Here is an 18,722-nt window from a genome sequence, read left to right as displayed (position 1 = left end):
CTGTCCCCTCCATTCATCCTATCCAGCAATTCCCCTCTCCCTGAGTCCTGCCCTTCCAATCCATGCCCATCCATGCTCATCTGTCACCTGGCCCCTCCATTTTTCCCTATCCAGCAATTTCCCTCTCTCCCTGAGTCCTGCCCTCCCAATCCATGCCCATCCATGCTCCTCTGTCCCCTGCCGCCTCCATTCATCCTTTTCCAGCAAGTCCCCTCTCGTCCTTCCATGTTCCCCCCCCCCCTCGCATCCATGCTACGCTCTCTCCCATGTCCAGCCTGGCCCGCCCGCTCTCCCCCCCCTTCGCATCCTTGCCTCGCATCCATGCCCCCCCCCCCTTCGCATCCTGCATTCCTTTTTTTTTTTTTTATTCTTTTAACTTTACCTCCGTGGCGGTTCGTGCAGCGAAGCGTCAGGAAGGAGGCGGCGCTCCCCGACGTCTAGCTTTCCCTTCGCTGTGTTCCGCCTTGTTTTGAAGGCGGAACACAGCGAAGGGAAGGGGTAGACGTCGGGGCGCCGCCTCCTTCCCTGACGTTTCGCTCCGGATTTGTTTGTTTTGGTCGCTAGGGCGGGGCAGAGACGCAGGCTGAACCCTTCAGCCTCAGCCTGGGGAGTGACGTCAGATGGCTTCAAGGCTTCAGGCTTCAAGGCTTCAGGCTTCCGGCTTCAAGTTTCCGACTTCAAGTTTCCGGCTTCACAGAACGTGGCTTCAGAACGTTGAGGGTGCGTTTTATTATATTAGATAATAGTTTCCACTATTTTGAAGTCAGACTTACCGGTCTGTAATTACTCAGATTACCCCTGGAACCCATTTTAAAAATTGGCATCACATTGGCCACTCTCCAGTCCTCAGGTACTACAGATGACTTTAACAGGTTACCGATCACTAGCAGCAAATCAGAAATTCGTGTTTCAGTTATTTTAATATCCTGCAGTCCAGGTAATTTATCACTCTTTAACTTGTCAATTTGGCTCAGTACATCTTCCACGTTCATTGAGATTTCTTTCAGTTCCTCCACATGTCACCTTCTACTCAAACAGTTTCTAACCCAGTCAGCTACTTTAGGGCCCATAAATAAACTGAGTGCCCTTGGTATAAGTTACATATGCCAAACTGTGTTGAAGGTTTTGCGAAAATCTAAGTACACCACATCTAAATTCTCCTTTAAACCAACTCTCTGGTCACCCAATCAAAGAAACGAATCATATCTGTCTATTAAAACCATGCTGCCCTGGGTACTGCAATCCACTGGATTCCAGAACCCTCATTATCCTCTGTTTCAGAAGTGTTTCCATTAATTAACTCATCATAGAAGTCAGATTAACCAGCAGTAGTTCTCAACCTCCTTCTTACTTCTGCTTTTATGGAGGAACCACATCCACATTTCTCCAGTCTTCTTGGACAACTCCTAATCCTAACAATTTTTCTTTAAATTGAAAAGGTCAGACAGCGTAGCCTTCAGAACTTCCCTAAGTTCTTTCAGTACCATCATATGTATCTCATCTGGCCCCGTCACTTTGTCTACCTTTAGTCAAAGGTGTCACAAACACAGTCTTCTGAAAATTGTTCAAGGTGTACCTCATTTCCATTTCTATTTGTGTTTATCTTCTGCAGTCCTGCTCCTGTCCTTTCATCTTTGAACACAAAACAGAAATATTTGTTAAGCAATTCTGTTTTATCCATATCAGTTCTACATATTCCTCCCTTCCACCCTTGAGTCTCACATGGCTCTTTCTTCCTTATCACCGACATATCTAAAAATGATTTATTCCCCTATTTTACCATATTGACTATTTTTTATTCCATTTGCATTTTTGCTTTCCTAACTACTTTACCAGCTTCTCTTCTCTTTTCCAGATATTGTTGTCTGTCTTCCTCTTTCTGCAATTTCTTGTATTTTATCAAGGTGGACATCTTTTCCCTAACTTTCAGCTACTAATTTTGAGACGTCTTTTCCTCTAACTTTTATTTACTTTCTTTAGAAAAAAGTTTACTTTCCCCCAGCAGCTGAAGGCTAGAATAGTGTATTAACATGTTCACATCAGCTTATGGAGTTGCACAAACCGATGTCTCCTGCATAGACTTACTTCAGGTAGCATCCAGGACTGCCCGAGCATAGTCAGCTGACTGTCCCCAGCTTAGCTAAGGCTACACTGACTGCCCCATTGGGCCCACTGTTACTGTGTTAGCCATCCTAGACAAGGACTTCTCCTTTAACCTAAAAGGCTCACAGCTGAGAAGCAAACTAACTAGGAGGGCATCCCTTGCTCTGAACCCTTCAGGAGAAATCTGTGAAGAACCACTTGCTTCCTTGAGAGACAAAAATAGCTTTGTGAAATCACAAGAGAGAAGAGCAAAATGCGGGAGATGCATGTGCAACCTTACCAAGGGTACTACATCCACAGCTACCATCTTGGAACTTAGACTCTATAGGAGGGATTATGCTTGAAGATCTGGAAACTCAGGTATAAGGCCTTTTTTCTCTAGAAGCAGCAGAAGGCAGAGTCTTGTGAGCCTGCATAACCAGAAGCTGGAACCCTGGGAGCACACTTACTGGTTGGTATGTAGGAGCAAAACAGGCACTACAGTGAAACACTATTCTACAATATGAACCTGACTTTCTACAGACTTTGACCATGTCAGATCCTATGCAGAGGCTTGTTCCTGTAATAGGTCTCAAGAACATTGCTGACACATCAAGGCTAACACACAATTGTTCATAACAACTTTGTTTATCAAGCTGGGGACCATCATGGACAAGAGAAAAACAGCTATGGCACCTGAACCTGGGTTTGTGGTCCCTCATGACTCTGCAACTCCTCAGGAAAAGGTAAAAGAAGGGCTCCAAACAACATCAGGACAGAGAAGATGGTGGGTAAAGAACAGAGCAAGAAGTCTGGCTTTTAGCCAGCTGAGATGGCAACCCCCTAATGGCTCGTTAAAAAAGGCCCCCCCCCCCCCCCCGCCTGCATGCTGACCTGCCTGGGAAGAGCTGCCATCTGCTGACCCCGCCTGGGATTCCTGCCGCTGCCTTCCCAAGAGGAGAAACATACTTGCTAACCCAGCTATGGCGCCTCTGTCTATGACAGCTCCCTGACTACTCCTGCATCCAGAGTCCGTGACTGGGTTAGAGTGATGTCATCTGTCAAGGTTGAACTGCTTTCTCTAAGTGCCTTGGGAGTCAGGTGTTCTATAATATTTAGAACTAGGAGCTAGTGTGTGTTTTCCTTGCCCTGCCTTGACAGATACATAAATTCATTGTTATACCATCATTTTGGGTAATTCTACTTAAGTGCAGTGTCTCTGATATGCATTGCTATTATTACTGCCAGTATAGTTAATAAACAACTTTTCTATTTTTATAATAACATCTGAGCCTCATGTTCTTTCATGCCAGAATTTCTTTGGCCTACGGTGAGCTTGGTTATCGCTGTCTAAAGGAATGTTTAATTTCACATCATTTCTAGTGGTTTATAATTTGTTACTTGTGCCTACGTTCCTGCATTGCCTGTCTCTATGGAGGCATGGTAATATGTGCTTTAGACCCCACAAGTACCTTCTTAACCTGGGGAATCAGTACGCAAACTGGTTGCCCTAGGAACCTGCTCAGTCAATGGAATTAGCCCACAGACTGTTGCCTGGGAGCTGGGAATCTTGTTCAACTAGGAGAATCAGACTACAGACTGTTACACTAGGAGCCTGCTCAACTAGGTAAATCAGCCTGCAAGCTCTTTATTTTTATTTAATGACATTTGATATGTTTTTGTCCAGGAGCCCATGATCTTGCTCCACAGAGACCAGGAGGCTGTTCCACGAGAGAATGGTTCAAGGACCACTGCCCTGTGGCCTAGCAAACTTGTGCACCAGACCACATGTGTGCACCATCTGCTGAAGATGGAGAAATGAAGAGTGGAACGCAGCACCAGCTCCTATAAAGGAAGTGATATCAGCTCTGAACTTTCTTCCCTTTCTCTCTATATCTGCTGGCAGGAGGACATAACCCACTTGTCTGTATCAGTCTTTCACAGTCGATAAAGAATAGCATAATTTATAATCTATAGTTGTGAAGTCCATATAAGCTCTGCCCAAATTCTTCTCTACTAGTAAAGTACTTTTAAGCCAGATGGTATTTTCTAACAAGTCATTTACTCGCATAAGTGGCCCCATCTAGAGTTTTACAGTCTTTAAACAACCATCACCTTCATATTTTCATTGGTCCATCGTGCCAGACATGATTCTACCAGAAATAGGGCTTTTTATTATAAGGCCCCCTTGCTCTGGATGTCCTCCCCTCCAATCTTCACCTTGAATTATTCTTTCACAGATTCAAGATAGCTTTAAAACCCCTCAGTTCTGTAAAGTCTTTGGTGGCGGAATTGGGAGCAGTTTGTCCTTTTACCCAGGATGTACCTAACTAATAGGTATACTAACAATCCTGGTCTTCAATTTTAATTATCGGCTAATTTAAATTTATTGTCCTATGTTATAGCCTAAATTCTACAAATCAATTCTCAATCATATTACTAATATCACAATCTATAACTTATTAACATATAACTTCAATTCTTAATAGGTAATGAGATTCAACCTTACCACTGGAACAAAAATAATTACCAACTTTGACATATAATAGTTCTTTCAAAATCACATCTTTCCAGTACTTTATATATATGTATAGTCTTTAACTTATCTTATTTTCATTCCCGGATAGATGTTACAAATGTTTCTTCCACAGATGTCAAATATATGTTCGTTGGTAAATCAAGAAACAACGTTCAATAGATGAAAATGATAACTATAGGTAGGTATGCTGTGAATGCTACCTTGTATGTTCTCGTTATAATCTCTGATGATTGTTTACATTTTTCTCTCTCTCTCTCTTTCCTATTCAAAAATGGCGCTTCTCATTTGATTTGTAAACTGCCTTGTTCCGTGTTGGAAAGATGGCACATTAAGCACAATAAATCATAAATACATGAAAATGACTTTATAAAATTACCTCTTAGAAGTGTTTACATATATAACATTATGGGATCTACTGACTAAGTTGCCTTAACATAAGAACATGAATTAATACACATTAATGTGTGTTAGGCACATAGAGGGTGCCAACTGAGAACCTATTCTATAAAGAAAAGTAGATATCCACTTTTCTTTACTGAATTGAGTGTTAACAGGTTAAATATGCACGTATCTTATGTGCAAACACTTATGCCAGCCATAGAGCTGGTCTAAATGCTCGTAGCTAAACTAGGGAAATAGGTACATAAATCATAGTATTCTATAATTTACATGTGTTAAGAGTGTGCCCTGCCCATACTCTACTCAAACTCCTCCCATGTGAATAACAATCTGAAAAGTACATGCCATCCTAGATCGGCAGGGACTCAGAATTGAGCATAAATGACAATCTGGATACATATGTCTTTATATATGTATACAAATGACTACAACATTAGCACTTATATGCACACTTGCCACCTAAATCTAGGCGTCTCCTTATAAATTTACTCCCATAATTAGCAAATAGGTCCCACTGAGAATGAAGGAGCTTATATGGAATTCACAACTATAGTAAATAGCAGTGTGTTTTTACTAGCAAAAAAGGTGCCGGTACTCAAATGCTAGGCCACCCTTCAGGGATGAGGTGATCACTGATAGACCCATCCCACAATAGCCAGGCCCCTTGCAACCAGTCACAGAATCTATGACAAGGCAGAATTGGTATGTAGAGCCTGAGCTCTTTCAATTAAAACTTGGGGTCCATGGGTCAATTTTAGCAGACAGTGGAAAAGGTGCCGGTACTCAGTACCCCCAAGTACCCCCTCAAAAAAAGCCCTGGTAAATAGAGTCCTATGCTTATTACTTTATGAATAATCAAATATTTGCTGAGAAGAACAAAAATGCCATACTTTACCTGAAGATGCTGAAACTTAAGCAGTCCACAACCATATGACAACACGCTCATCTTGAGCAGGCTGTGAACCAAGGAAGTTAATATGGGACAGGTCAGCCCAGGAACAAGTTCCAGGAGCTCAGATTCACTCAATCCATTATGGCTGACGCTAATCAGACAAAGCATCTAGGTAACAAAAAGCACTTATTCAGTAATATTCACAGAGACTGCTGTAACTGGGCTATTCAAAGTCAGAGATGAATTATATGTGACAGATTTAAAGACAATCAGAAAAATGATCACGTTGGAGAATAAACATTAGCAAAGAAAGATCTGAAATAAAATGCTCATTGAAAAATATAATATTAAAATCAAAAATACAGAAGGAAAAATGTTTATTCAACATAGTGGTGTGGTAATATAACAGTTATAATACAAACTGACCCAAAAAGACACACACAAAAGAAATTTAACTACAAAAACACATTTCAACTGTATTCATAGCAGATTTTTTAACTGGACAGATTCATTAAAGATTTTCCTCATAGACACAAAGAACCTGAGGCTTGCTATCTACAGTTTCTACAGAGAAGATCCTTAGAGAAGCATTTTTTTTTAAAATTTTATAGAAGTCTTTATTGAACATTATAAAATCGATACAGTAACCACTCTATGTTCAACAATATACAATAGCACATTGCCCCACAAGCTTTCCATGAGTAACAGTAATACCATCTATTCATTAACAATGTTAGAATAAACACCAATTCTACTTCAAAATTTTTACTTTTTTATACTTATAACTTCCCCTGTTCTACTTCCCCTTCCCCCCCCCCCCCCCCACACCTTTCCGAATGCTCTAGACTCAAACCAATTAATCGGAACAAATTTTTAGAAAGGGTTCCCACCCCTTGTCCCATGCAGGCAAAGTTTTGGCTCTCTGGGCCGTCAATCTCTCCATTTCACATATATATCGCACTTTGGTGTTCCACCTCACCATTGAAGGTACCAATGGTGATTTCCAATGTTGTGCTAAATTCAAACGAGCTGCATGCAGGGATCCTCTCAACAGAAGCCACTGATCTGACGTAAGGCCTATTGGTCGCTGCCCAAGTAGGAAAATTAGAGGATGCCACCTCACAGACTTGCCAACCCACTTTTGAGTACGAGCTTGTACCCCCTTCCAATAGGCTTTTGCCTTGGGGCAAGACCACCAAATGTGCCCCATAGTCCCCTCTCCCCCGCAATTCCTCCAACATTCCTTTGGCACTCTAGCAAACATGTGGTGCAGGCTAACCGGCATCAGATACCATCTATAAAATATTTTAATAGCATTCTCTTGCATACTCACTGCTCGAGCTGATTTCAAAATCCTTTTCTCCAATGTCACCCAGCCCGCCTCCGGTAAAGTGAATTGTAATTCTTGCTCCCACCTCCTCCTGTGTTTCACATATGGTCTGGCATTGGCCACCAAGTGTGCATACAGGAAGGATATCAGTCCTCGCTCAATCTTAGAGTCCACACATATTTCCTCCAATGGGTGTGTCTCCCGCTTCAGACTTCCTCTGTAAGCCTGGCCTGTCAAAAAGTGTTGTACCTGTGTGTAGGCATAGTAGTCCTTATCCCTGATCCCAAAATCATCCACCAGCTGCACAAAAGGGACCATTTTCTCCTCTACATGCATCTGACCTAACATGTCCAGCCCAGATTCTGCCCATCTCCTGAAGGTAGTATTTCCTATACCTGGCTCGAACATTGGATTGTCAGCTATGGGAGCTAAGCCAGATAGCGGCGGTTGACGTTCTGAAAACATAAGATCCCAATAGTAGAACATAGCTTGTACCGTAGGTGGGAACATGTCAACTCTGCCCCTATATTTGTTAGGAAGCCACATCAAGTGGGCTAACTTCCGTGATCCCACTAAATCCTGTTCAATATCAATCCACAATTTATAGCTATCTTTCCTGAACCAGTCCACCGCCGCTCTGGTCTGTGCCGCACAATAGTACCAGAACAAGTTCGGCACTCCCAACCCTCCTACCCTTTTACTTTTATATAAAAGAGCTCCTGATAACCTCGGTCTTTTCTGGTTCCAGATAAAGCGGATCAACTTATCCTGGAGCCCTGATAAGAAGGTTCGGGGTACCCGTAATGGAAGTACCTGGAATAAATATAGAAGACGGGGCAAGATATTCATCTTAATCGCCGCGATTCTCCCGAACCAAGACAATCCCATAGTTGCCCATTTGTCTAAGTCTTTCTGCACCTCCCTCTTCAGAGCTGGATAATTAGCTTCAAAAAACTCTGATAGGTCACTCGTAATCTTAACTCCTAGGTAACATAATGCATGACTCTCCCATTTAAATGCAAAAGACGTCTTCAGTGTCTCCATCAATCCCCGTGGAACTCCCACAGCTAAGCCCATAGATTTGCTAGCGTTCAATTTGTAGCCCGAGACCCTTGCATATTCCCCTATTTCTTTCATTAGGTTAGGCAAAGAAACCAGTGGATTCGTTAATGACAGCAGCACATCATCTGCGAAGAGCGCAATTTTATATTCCTGCCCTCTAACCTGCACTCCAGTAATATCATTATTCTCACGAATAGCTGCTGCCAGGGGTTCCATTGCCAGAGCGAATAGTAATGGAGACAACGGACACCCCTGTCTGGTTCCGCGCCCCAAGGCAAATGTCACTGAATTCCCCCCATTTACTCTCACACAAGCCCTCGGCAAAGACTATAAGGCCTGGATCCAGGCTCTAAAATGCTGTCCAATTCCCACCCTATACAAGACCTTATCTAAATACCCTCAGTGCACCTGGTCAAACGCCTTTTCCGCATCCAGACCGAGTAGCACTGCGGGCCGTGTTTTTTTCTGTTATGTATATAAGATCTATTGTGCGGCGTATGTTGTCCATGGCCTGTCTCTTGGCTATAAATCCCACTTGGTCCGGGTGGACCAAGCAGGGGAGTACCCTCCCCAGCCGGTTAGCTAACACCTTGGCCAGGATTTTGACATCTGTATTAAGGATTGAGATGGGTCTATATGAGGCACATTCTGTATGGTCCTTGCCAGGCTTTGGTATTACCGCTACCCATGCCTCCATCATTGTCTTAGGGAAAGGTGCCCCCTCTCTGACAGCATTGATTATCATCGTCAGGTAAGGCGCTAGCTCCACCACATATGCCTTAAAGAACTCATTTGCGAAGCCGTCTATTCCTGGCACCTTTCCCCTTGGTAATGCTTTTACCACTTCTATCACCTCCTTTATCCCCACTGGGTCCTCCAGTTCTCTCTTTTGTGTTTCATTGAGAGTTGGTAGCCCCCTTGTCTGTAAGTACCCTTCTATTTCCCCAGTCTGTACAGCGGCATCCTCTCTATAGAGGTTCTCATAGTATTGGGCAAAGGAATCCCTGATCTGCACTGATTTATGCTTCATGACACCCCCGGCATCTCTAATTCTTAAATGTGCCGATCCCGCTCTCAATTGTCTCAATTTGGTAGCCAGCAAGCGTCCAGGTTTGTTAGTGCAAGCATAGTGAACCTGTTTCATCCTTGCACTCACAAACTTCAAGCTTTCCTCATGTAGCCCCGCAATTTCCAGTCTCACCTCTTGTAATTTTCGATAGTCTGCTACTGAGCCTGATGTTTTATATTTGTCCTCCAATATAGCCAGTCTATCCATACATTGTGCCAGCCTCTCCCGGTGTACTCTGGCCTTCTGACTGGCACATTTAATAAAATGTCCTCTAGAGACTGCCTTGAATGCGTCCCACACAGTACCTAATGTAGGCTCCGAGTCCAGATTGTTATCAAAATACTCTCTTCGTATGGGAATAAAACTGGCTACTGTTTCAGGATCCTGCAGCAAGCTATTATTAAATGTCCATCTTTTATCTCGCTCCTCCTCCCTCAGGGAAGGAACAACAAGCCAAACTGGGGCATGATCCGATATTGTGATGTGGCCTATATCGGATTCTTCCCCCCCTTCAGATAACGTTTTATCAAGAAAAATATAATCCAATCTGGAGTAAATATGGTGCACTTGGGAGTAAAAAGTAAAGTCCCTCCCTCTAGGGTTTCCCAATCGCCACCCATCATACAACCCCATCGCCTCAACAAGGTTATTTAATGCTCTAGCAATTCTACAATCTGCCGGAGCAGGAGGAGTCGACTTATCCAAGCCAGGCTTCATGGTCGCGTTAAAATCTCCAGCCATGATCACCTTCCCTCTAGCAAAGGCCTGCAGCTCTCTCTGAAGGTGCAAGAAAAAATGCTCCTGCCTGTCATTGGGCGCGTATACACTAACCAGTGTATACTCCTCCTGCTCCAACATGATATGCAAAAAGAGGAATCTTCCCTCCTTATCTCTTCTAGTATGCAAGATCTGCACTGTGACATTTTTATGAAACATTATGGCCACCCCTCTTTTTTTAACTCCTAAGACATCTGAAGCGCACACCACATGTGGATAACATTTGGAATACAATAGTTTCTCATGCTTTTTTAAGAGATGAGTTTCTTGTAGAAAGACCACATGTGGCTGCGCAAGACGTAATTCACGCCAAAGGGCGTGTCATTTATAAGGAGAATTTAGGCCCTTTATGTTATAAGTGAAAAACTTATAGCCCACCATTTACCAACTCTGTTCTGTCAGCATTTTCTAAGAAAGGTGTGTACCCATCCCCTCTCCCCCCCAAATCCCCTCTGACTCTCGTCGTCCCTCCCTCCCTCCCCCTCTGTCATCCACTCACCAGACAATACCCTCCGGCATTGCATGGGTAACAAGAAGAAAGAGGCCACGAAGGCCAACACCCCACCCAGATCCGTCTCCCCACTTCACACGTACCCCCATCTTCAATTATACAGCATGTGAACACACCCTCCTCCACCGTACCAGCTCACCCCACATTAGGCCTCCTTCAGTCTCATGCACTCAACCTCCATTTCCCCTTCAATTTAAACCTTATGCACAGTCCATACTTAAACATCAGAGTTCTCTTTGGGCTTTCAAGTCTGAAGTCGCGATGTCTTTGCATTCGATGGGACTCTCTTCCACTTTTGCATGCGTGCTTTTGTTGTCACCGCCATCTCCGTGGGCACCGTCTCCGATGCAGTTAACCCGGCCTCGTGCAGGCTTTTCCAGGCGTCAGTCACCTTCCTTGTCCTACACTGTTGTCCCTTGATCACAAAGCAAATGGAAAGGCCCATCTGTAAGCGATCTTTTCTTTGTTCAACACCTCAATCACTGGTCGCATGGTACGTCTCTGCATCAGAGTAAACACCGAAAGGTCTTGAAACACCGAGACTCTAGTTTCGTTATATTCCAGGTTTGGAAGCTGCTGGGCTTTTTGCCACACCATCTCTTTAAATGTATAGGAGGAAAATCTCACAAGTATGTCTCTGGGTCTATTTTTGAGCCTCTGGCCCTGTACTCTATGCGCTCTGTCCATAGCCGCTGCATTAGGGTCCCAGGCCTCTCCCATAATTTTTTCACATAGGTTCCTCACCAGCGTTTGGATATCTTCCATATCTCCGCTTTCAGGGACTCCACGGAACCTCAGGTTGTGTCTTCTTCCTCTATTCTCAAGGTCATCCATTTTATACTTAAGCTCCTCATATTGCTCCTGCTGTTTTGAAATGCGTGAGCTCATCAAGCTTTGCTGTTCCTCTTGCTCATTGAGCCTCTCCTCTAGGGTTTCTACTCTGCCACCCAGCTCTCTGAGATCCAAATTTATAGCGTCAACATGCTCCAATATTTCGACCCGAGAGGCTTTTATTTCCTCTCTAATCGCGTCCAGGCATTTCGCCAAATCCGCAGAGGAGTGCTCCTTTATAGTAGCGGGACTGGGCGCCACGTGTTTAGCCGGCGCTTCCGAATCCGCCATCACGGGTGAGGCTGGGCGCGAGAAGCTCTTCGCGGCTTGTTTCTTTGGCGCTCTTTCGCTTCCCCGTTGTGTCGTCGCCGCGGTTTTGCTCATTTTGTGGAGCTTGAGTTGCCACTCGTAGCCCAATGTGGTGCTGGTCTAATTTTTTTCGCCGATGGCGCTACTGGTGCTGCTTAACGATAGGGGAGTGCAAGAGCTAACAGATTAGGCAGCCATTCGCTTCCGTGACGTCACTTCCTCCCAGAGAAGCATTTTTTATATGATTTCTAAATCTTATTTTGGGCGTTTTGTGGAAATGAACAAAAGTCCAGTAGCGGAAATGGCTATTTTCAAACTGGAAAAATGTTTAACTTTTTGTATCGAAAATTGCCATTTGCTAAATGTTTTTGTGCTTAGTGCATCTACCTTTTTGGACCATTTTTGAAGAAAAAAAAAAAAAAACGTCCAGGGGAAAATGCACAAAAACAAGCCACTGTAATGTATGGGGGGGGGGGGGGGGGGCAGCATTCTTACTAGACTGGCCACACAGACACCCCAGCAAAGCAGTGGACTTCACATAAAAGTTTCCAGGTATACATCTCACCGTTACCCAGTGGCGTACCAAGGGGGGGGGGGGGAGGCGGTCCGCCCCGGGTGTCAGCGGGTGGGGGGTGCTCTGCGAGTGCCGACAGCTTTTTTTTTTAAATCCGTGCAGCGATCGCCGATGCAGGCAGCGCCTCGCGTCTGCCCTGCATGAACTGAAAAGAGAAAATCGCTTCTGGCATCGGGCCTTCCCTCGCTTGTTGTCCCGCCCTCGAGGAAATAGGAAGTTACCTCAATAGAGGGCGGGACAACAAGCGAGGGAAGGCCCGACGCCAGAAGCGATTTTCTCTTTTCAGTTCATGCAGGGCAGACGCGAGGCGCTGCCTGCATCGCTGCACGGATTAAAAAAAAAAAAAAGCAGGGTGGTGGCTTTAGGGTGAAAGAGGGCTCAGGGCTCTCGACGGAGGGGGGGCTCAGATGGGAGGGGGGGCTCAGAGGGGAGAAGGGGATTGGTGAGGGTGCTCAGAGGGGAGAAGGGGATTGGGGAGGGTGGGGATCCTCATAGAGGAGAAGGGGATTGGGGAGGGTGCTTAGAGGTGAGAAGGGGATTGGGGAGGGTGAGGGTGCTCATAGGGGAGAAGGGGATTGGGGAGGGCGGGGATCCTCATAGAGGAGAAGGGGATTGGGGAGGGTGGGGGAGCTCAGAGGGGAGAGTGGGGGTGCTCATAGAGGAGAAGGGGATTGGTGAGGGTGCTCAGAGGGGAAAAGGGGAGGGTGAGGGTGCTCAGAGGGAAGAAGGGGATTGGGGAGGGGAGTGCTCAGATGGGAGAAGGGGTCTGAAGCTGGAACTGGGGTCTGACAAGGGGGCAGGAGGGAAAATGGGTCCATGCCTGGGGCAGGTGGGAGAATGGGTCTGGGGCTGAAAAGGGGGGGATGCAAGGCATGTGGTGGATGAAGGGGGCTGGAACTGGGGGTTGAAAAGGAGGGTATTTGGGATAAGGGGGCTAGTACTGGAACTGGGGGCTGAAACGGGGCAGGGGCTGAAACGGGGGGCAGGTGGGAGATGTGGGCTGTGGCTGGAACTAGGGGTAGGTGGAAAAAGGGGGCAGAGAGAGAGGGGACAGACCCTGGATGGAAGTGGGGAGCGTGAGGGAGGGCAGACCTTGGATGGATGGGAGAGGGTGGGCAGACGGATTGAAGGGGCAGAGAGAAAGGGCAGATGGTGGGTGGAAGGGGGAGAGAGAAAGAGGGCAGACTGGGGTAAATGGTGGATGGAAGGGGCAGAGATAGAGGGCAGATGTGGATGGAAGGGAGAGAGGGCAGATGTTGATGGAAGGAGGAGAGAGAGATGGCAGACTGGGGCAGATGGTGGATGGAAGGGGCCGAAATAGACGGCAGACAGTGGATGGAAGGGACATTAGAGAGGGCAGACACTGGAGGGCAGAGAGAGAGAGAGAGAGCGAGCGAAGACAGATGCTGGATGGAAGGAAGACTGTGAAAAGAAGATGAGGAAAGCAGAAACCAGAGACAACAAACTGTAAATAAAATACATTTTTTTATTTTTTTGCTTTAACATGTAAATAAGGTAATCTTTTTATTGGACTAATTTTAATACATTTTGACTTAACTTTCAGAGAACAAAACCCCCTTCCTCAGGTCAGGATAGGATAATGTAACAGCACTATACTGTATTGACCTGAGGAAGGAGATTTTGGCCTCTGGAAGCTAAATGTATTAGTCCAATAAAATGGTATTATTTTATTTTCTGTACTTGTTTTATTTCTATTTGTTAATTTGTAAAGTGGTGATTGGTGTTAGTTTTTTCAAATTTACATCTGCTGTCTTTATATTTTGCACAGTACTAGGGGACTGTTTCTGTGGTGTTGCATTGTATGCAGAGTCTGGCATCGGGGGTTCAGTTTAATTTTTGTCTAAATAGATTACTTATTCTATAGTGGATTAGGGTGTATCACCCCTCTTATATTGTATGGTGAGCCCTCCAAAATCCAACAAAAACCTACCGTACCTAACTGTACACCACTACAATAGCCCTTATGCCTGCAGGTGTCACTTATATGTAGGTACAGTATAATGGGTTATGGAGGGCTCATACTTTCCACTACAAGTGTAAAAGGTAGAGTGGGATATGGGGCCTGGGTCCCTTTCTCTACAGTCCACCTCACCAACCGCTAATCTACTCCAAGGACCTGCTTGCTGCTGTAATAGGACTTGCCATAACATCTGAAGCTATCAGAGGCTGGTATGTACAGCAAAGATATTTATCTGTAGTAGGTATTCTCCGAGAACAGCAGGTTTCACATTCTCACAGATAGGTAGATGCAGCTCCTGTGTTGCTTGGTTTTGCAATATGCCATAGAAAAAAAGAAGAGCTTTCTGGAGTGCAAGCAGGGCTCCAGTGCACATGTGCGAATGCCTTCCCGCCCGCGGCGCAAACACGCCAGCTCAAATTCAAAAGCAAATAAATAAAAAACAGAAAAAAGGACAACTCCAAGGGGAGGTGGGTGGGATTGTGAGAATGTGAAGCCTGCTGTCCTCGGAGAATACCTACTACAGGATAAATATCTTCGCTTTCTCTGAGGACAAGCAGGCCATTCTCAAAGGTGAGGAATCCTTAGCATCCAGGCTCACCCAAAACAACAAACGCTGGTCAATTGGGCCTCACAACAGCGAGGACTTAACGCAGATTAACTCAAAACTATATACAACTAGATGACGGTGCAGCCTGGAACAGAACAAAATGGGCCTAGGAGGGTTGAGTTGGATTCTAGACCCCAAACAGATTCAATAACACTGACTGCCCAAACTGACTGTTGTATTGGCAATAGCGAGATGTGAATGTGTGGACTGAAGATCATGTCACAGCCTTGCAAATCTCTTCAATGGAGACTGACTTCAAGTGGGCTACCAACACAGCCATGGCTTTAACATTGTGAGCCATGACATGACCCTCCAAAGTCAGCCCAACCTGGGCATAAGCAAAGGAAATGCAATATGCTAGCCAATTGGATATGGTGCATTTCCCAATGGTGTCCCCCATCCTGTTGGGATCAAAAGAAACAAACAATTGGGTGGCTTGTCTGTGGGGCTTCGTCTGCTCCATGTAAAAGGCCAATGCTCTCTTGCGGTCCAAGGTGTGCAAGCTGCTTTCACCATGATGGGCATAAGGCCGGGGAAAGAATGTTGGCAAGACAATCGACTGGTTCAGATGGAACTCCGACACCACCTTTGGCAGGAACTTTGCGGAGGACTACTCTGTTGTGATGTAACTTAGTATACGGTGCATCCACTACTAAGACCTGAAGCTCACTGACCCTACGAGCTGAAATAACAGCCATCAAGAAAATGACCTTCCAAGGTCAAATACTTCAGAAGGCAGGAATACAATGGCTCAAAAGGAGCTTTCATCAGCTGGGTGAGAACAATGTTGAGATCCCATGACACTGGTGGAGGTTTGACAGGGGGCTTTGACAAAAGCAAACCTCTCATGAAGCAAACAACTAGAGGCTGTTCAGAAATAGGCCTACCCTCTATACGTTGATGATAAGCACTAATTGCACTAAGATGAAATCTTACGGAGTTGGTCTTGAGACCAAGTGTAGAAGGTATTCAAGTAGGGTCTGTGTAGGACAAGAAAGGGGATCTATGGCGGCAAACCTCCTCCATTTAAAAGATGGGTGAGTCAAGAGCAATAATAGGTCTTCTGCAAAAGCCAGAGTCTTAAGAGTAACAGGACCTATAGTAAGGTCATGCACCATATCCTCCCTCTGCAAGGTACACAACAGGGGTTCCAAGGTCAAAATAAACAATAAAGGGGATAAAGGGCACCCCTGATGTGTTCCCCATTCTATTGAAAAAGAATCAGTACAAATTTTATTAACAAGCAGGGAGGCACACGGTCCGGTATACAGCATTTGAACAGTATCAAGAAACTATCCAGTGATGCCTACATAAGACAAAACTTGAACTCAATTGATCAAAGGTTTTGGTGGCATTCAAACTTGTCAAGAACAACAGTGCATCCTGCCACTGACTATAGGTTTGAGCTAAAATAGCCTTCCTGACATTCAGAACAGACTGACATCGCGAACAAAACCAAATTGGTCCTCGTGCACCACAGTAAGCAAGTAAAGGGAGACTCTATCAGCAACATTGTGCCACAAAGTTGAAACTACATCATGTTATAAAACGCGCTTAAATAGCCATCTGGCACGAGACAAAATGTTTAGTGGCACGAATCGCTCGCTGAAGCTCCTTTGCCTGAAGGGGACCATTAAGAGCCTCTATAACCTCTGGGGAGAAATCGGGCACACCCGAATACTGCAAATATTCTGTAAGTTGTTCAGAAGAAAAATCAACCCCTGCCTGGTAGATTTCCTGAAAATAGTCAGTTAAAATTTTGGCCACCTTCTCCACCCTGGAATGGAGAATACTATCCGGGGCCTGCATGGCAAAGATCTGATGTCTCCTCTGCCAGGTCTTGGTAAACTGCACCAACATTCAGCCAGGTTTATTACCAAATCGATGAAAATGGCATTTCCGATAAATGAAAGACCGCTGAACCTGCTCATGGAGTAAAGAATTACATGCTGCTTGCGTGGCTAAATAGTGCTCCTTGGTTTGGGGACTGGGTGAGTGTATATAGGTCCCCTTCACCTTATACAGCATCTACTCCAGAATAATGATGCCTTCATTAATAAGTTTGTTGCAGGCACAGGCATAGGCCAAGTCGTCACCCCTCAATACCGTCTTTGCAGCCTCCCAAACACAGTATAGGGTCTTGAGCATGCTGACCATTGGTCTCACAACGTGTCCCATTTTTGCAACAGATACCCTCTAAAGTATTTATCAGTATGTAAGTATGAAAGAAACCACCATGTCCGGGTCCCCTGTTAGAAAGCTGATACCTTGACATCCACCCAAATCGACAAATGATACAAAATCTCAACAGGGACAATATTAGCCAGGAGAACAGCAGCAAAACAATGGGTGGATGCCAGAATGCAATCCAAATGAGAAAGGGAGCCATGGGCCATCGAGAGGTGCGTGTAATCCCAGAGCTCAGGGTGTAGAAATTGCCAAGCGTCCACAAGATTTAAGGATTTGCAAAAAGACTAAAGACCCACCTCATACGCTCCTACGATGACATAAAGGAAGGAACCGTCTGACCCAGCGAAGGGTCAGAGACCTCATTCATATCACCCAAAACAAAAAATGGCTTATCTAAATGGCCAGAACAGAGGCAAAGCAGTTGTTGGAAAAAATGTGGGTCAAAGTGATTAGGTTCATAGACCACCACCACCACCAAAATATCCTGACCCACCAAGTGAAGCTGCAACAAGAGATAACGGCCCTCAACTTAGCTAGCACTACTGTTGTACACTGAAGAAATTTCAGATAAGTACTGCCACACCACCAAGATATTCCCTGGAATAGAAGTGCATCTCTTTGACCCACTGATGTTGGAGTTTCAGAAGTTCAGCATCAGTCAGCCTTGTCTCCTCTAGACAAGCAATATCAGCCTTAAAACAATTCAAAGCCGTCAAAATCTTAGCATGCTTAACAGGTGATGTGATGCCACTAGCATTCCAAGGCACACTTCGGTTACTCATAAGACCCAGATGACCAGAAAAAAAAAAAAAAGCAGCAGAAGAAAGAAGCTAGAGGAAAAAGATCTGAGAGCCCAGCCACCGGGTCAAGAGGTCAAGACACAGATGCAACCAGCTATAAACAGTCATATACAAGCATACCCATACAGAACTATATAGTCCAGCATTACCACTCATTACAGCTGCACCAAACAACTGCAAACCAAGGAACAACTGAACAAGCCCTCCAAGAAATAGAAACCACCCACCTGAACCCCTTACCCTTGAACCCCAAAAAAGACCCCATATGAACAACCTAGCTGTAACTCCCGACATACCCATCAACACACATCCTAACCTCCCTCCATGTAAGAGCGCCCCTATCCCAATAAAGGGAGTGTTGGTATTGAGAATCACGGTGATTGTGTGAGGGCCCTCAGACCAAACCTTGGCACAAAACGGGCTACACTTAAAGCGAGAGAGAGAAGAAGAAGAAAAAAAGGTGACCCTGAACCAGAAATGGATCACAGCCACATCGCTATAATAAATGAATAGCATATAATGTCTGCAAGGCAGTACATACCGTGTATATTACTCCCTACTGCTGCTTGTACATAGAGGGTATAAGTTTCGTTTTCCTGAAAAAAGCAAGTGTGGTATAAGTTTTGTTTTCTTGTAAATAGTAAGTGCTGTTATGCACTTACCATAAGTCACATGACAAACATTAACTCATGAGGAATGGAAACTAAATGACCCGTATATGGCATACAGATTTGGTATAACCTGATTGGTGAGTGAGGCTGAGGACCCC

At 45.0% G+C, this 18,722-nt stretch overlaps 1 protein-coding gene across 1 annotated transcript in view; it reads right to left on the bottom strand.

Moving 5' to 3' along the window:
• Nucleotides 1-18,722, bottom strand: part of LOC115472384 (nephrocystin-3-like) — a 228,543-nt gene that overhangs the window by 67,886 nt on the left and 141,935 nt on the right. Inside the window, exon 18 of the mRNA XM_030206641.1 lies at nt 5,916-6,080. Coding sequence (XP_030062501.1) covers nt 5,916-6,080 — 165 coding nt within the window. The remainder of the gene's footprint in view (nt 1-5,915; nt 6,081-18,722) is intronic.

The sequence above is a fragment of the Microcaecilia unicolor genome, chromosome 1, assembly GCF_901765095.1.
Source record: "Microcaecilia unicolor chromosome 1, aMicUni1.1, whole genome shotgun sequence".
Taxonomy (NCBI): Eukaryota; Metazoa; Chordata; class Amphibia; order Gymnophiona; family Siphonopidae; genus Microcaecilia; species Microcaecilia unicolor.
Note: the sequence above shows the minus strand (reverse complement) of the source record. Positions and strands in the feature narration are given on the sequence as shown.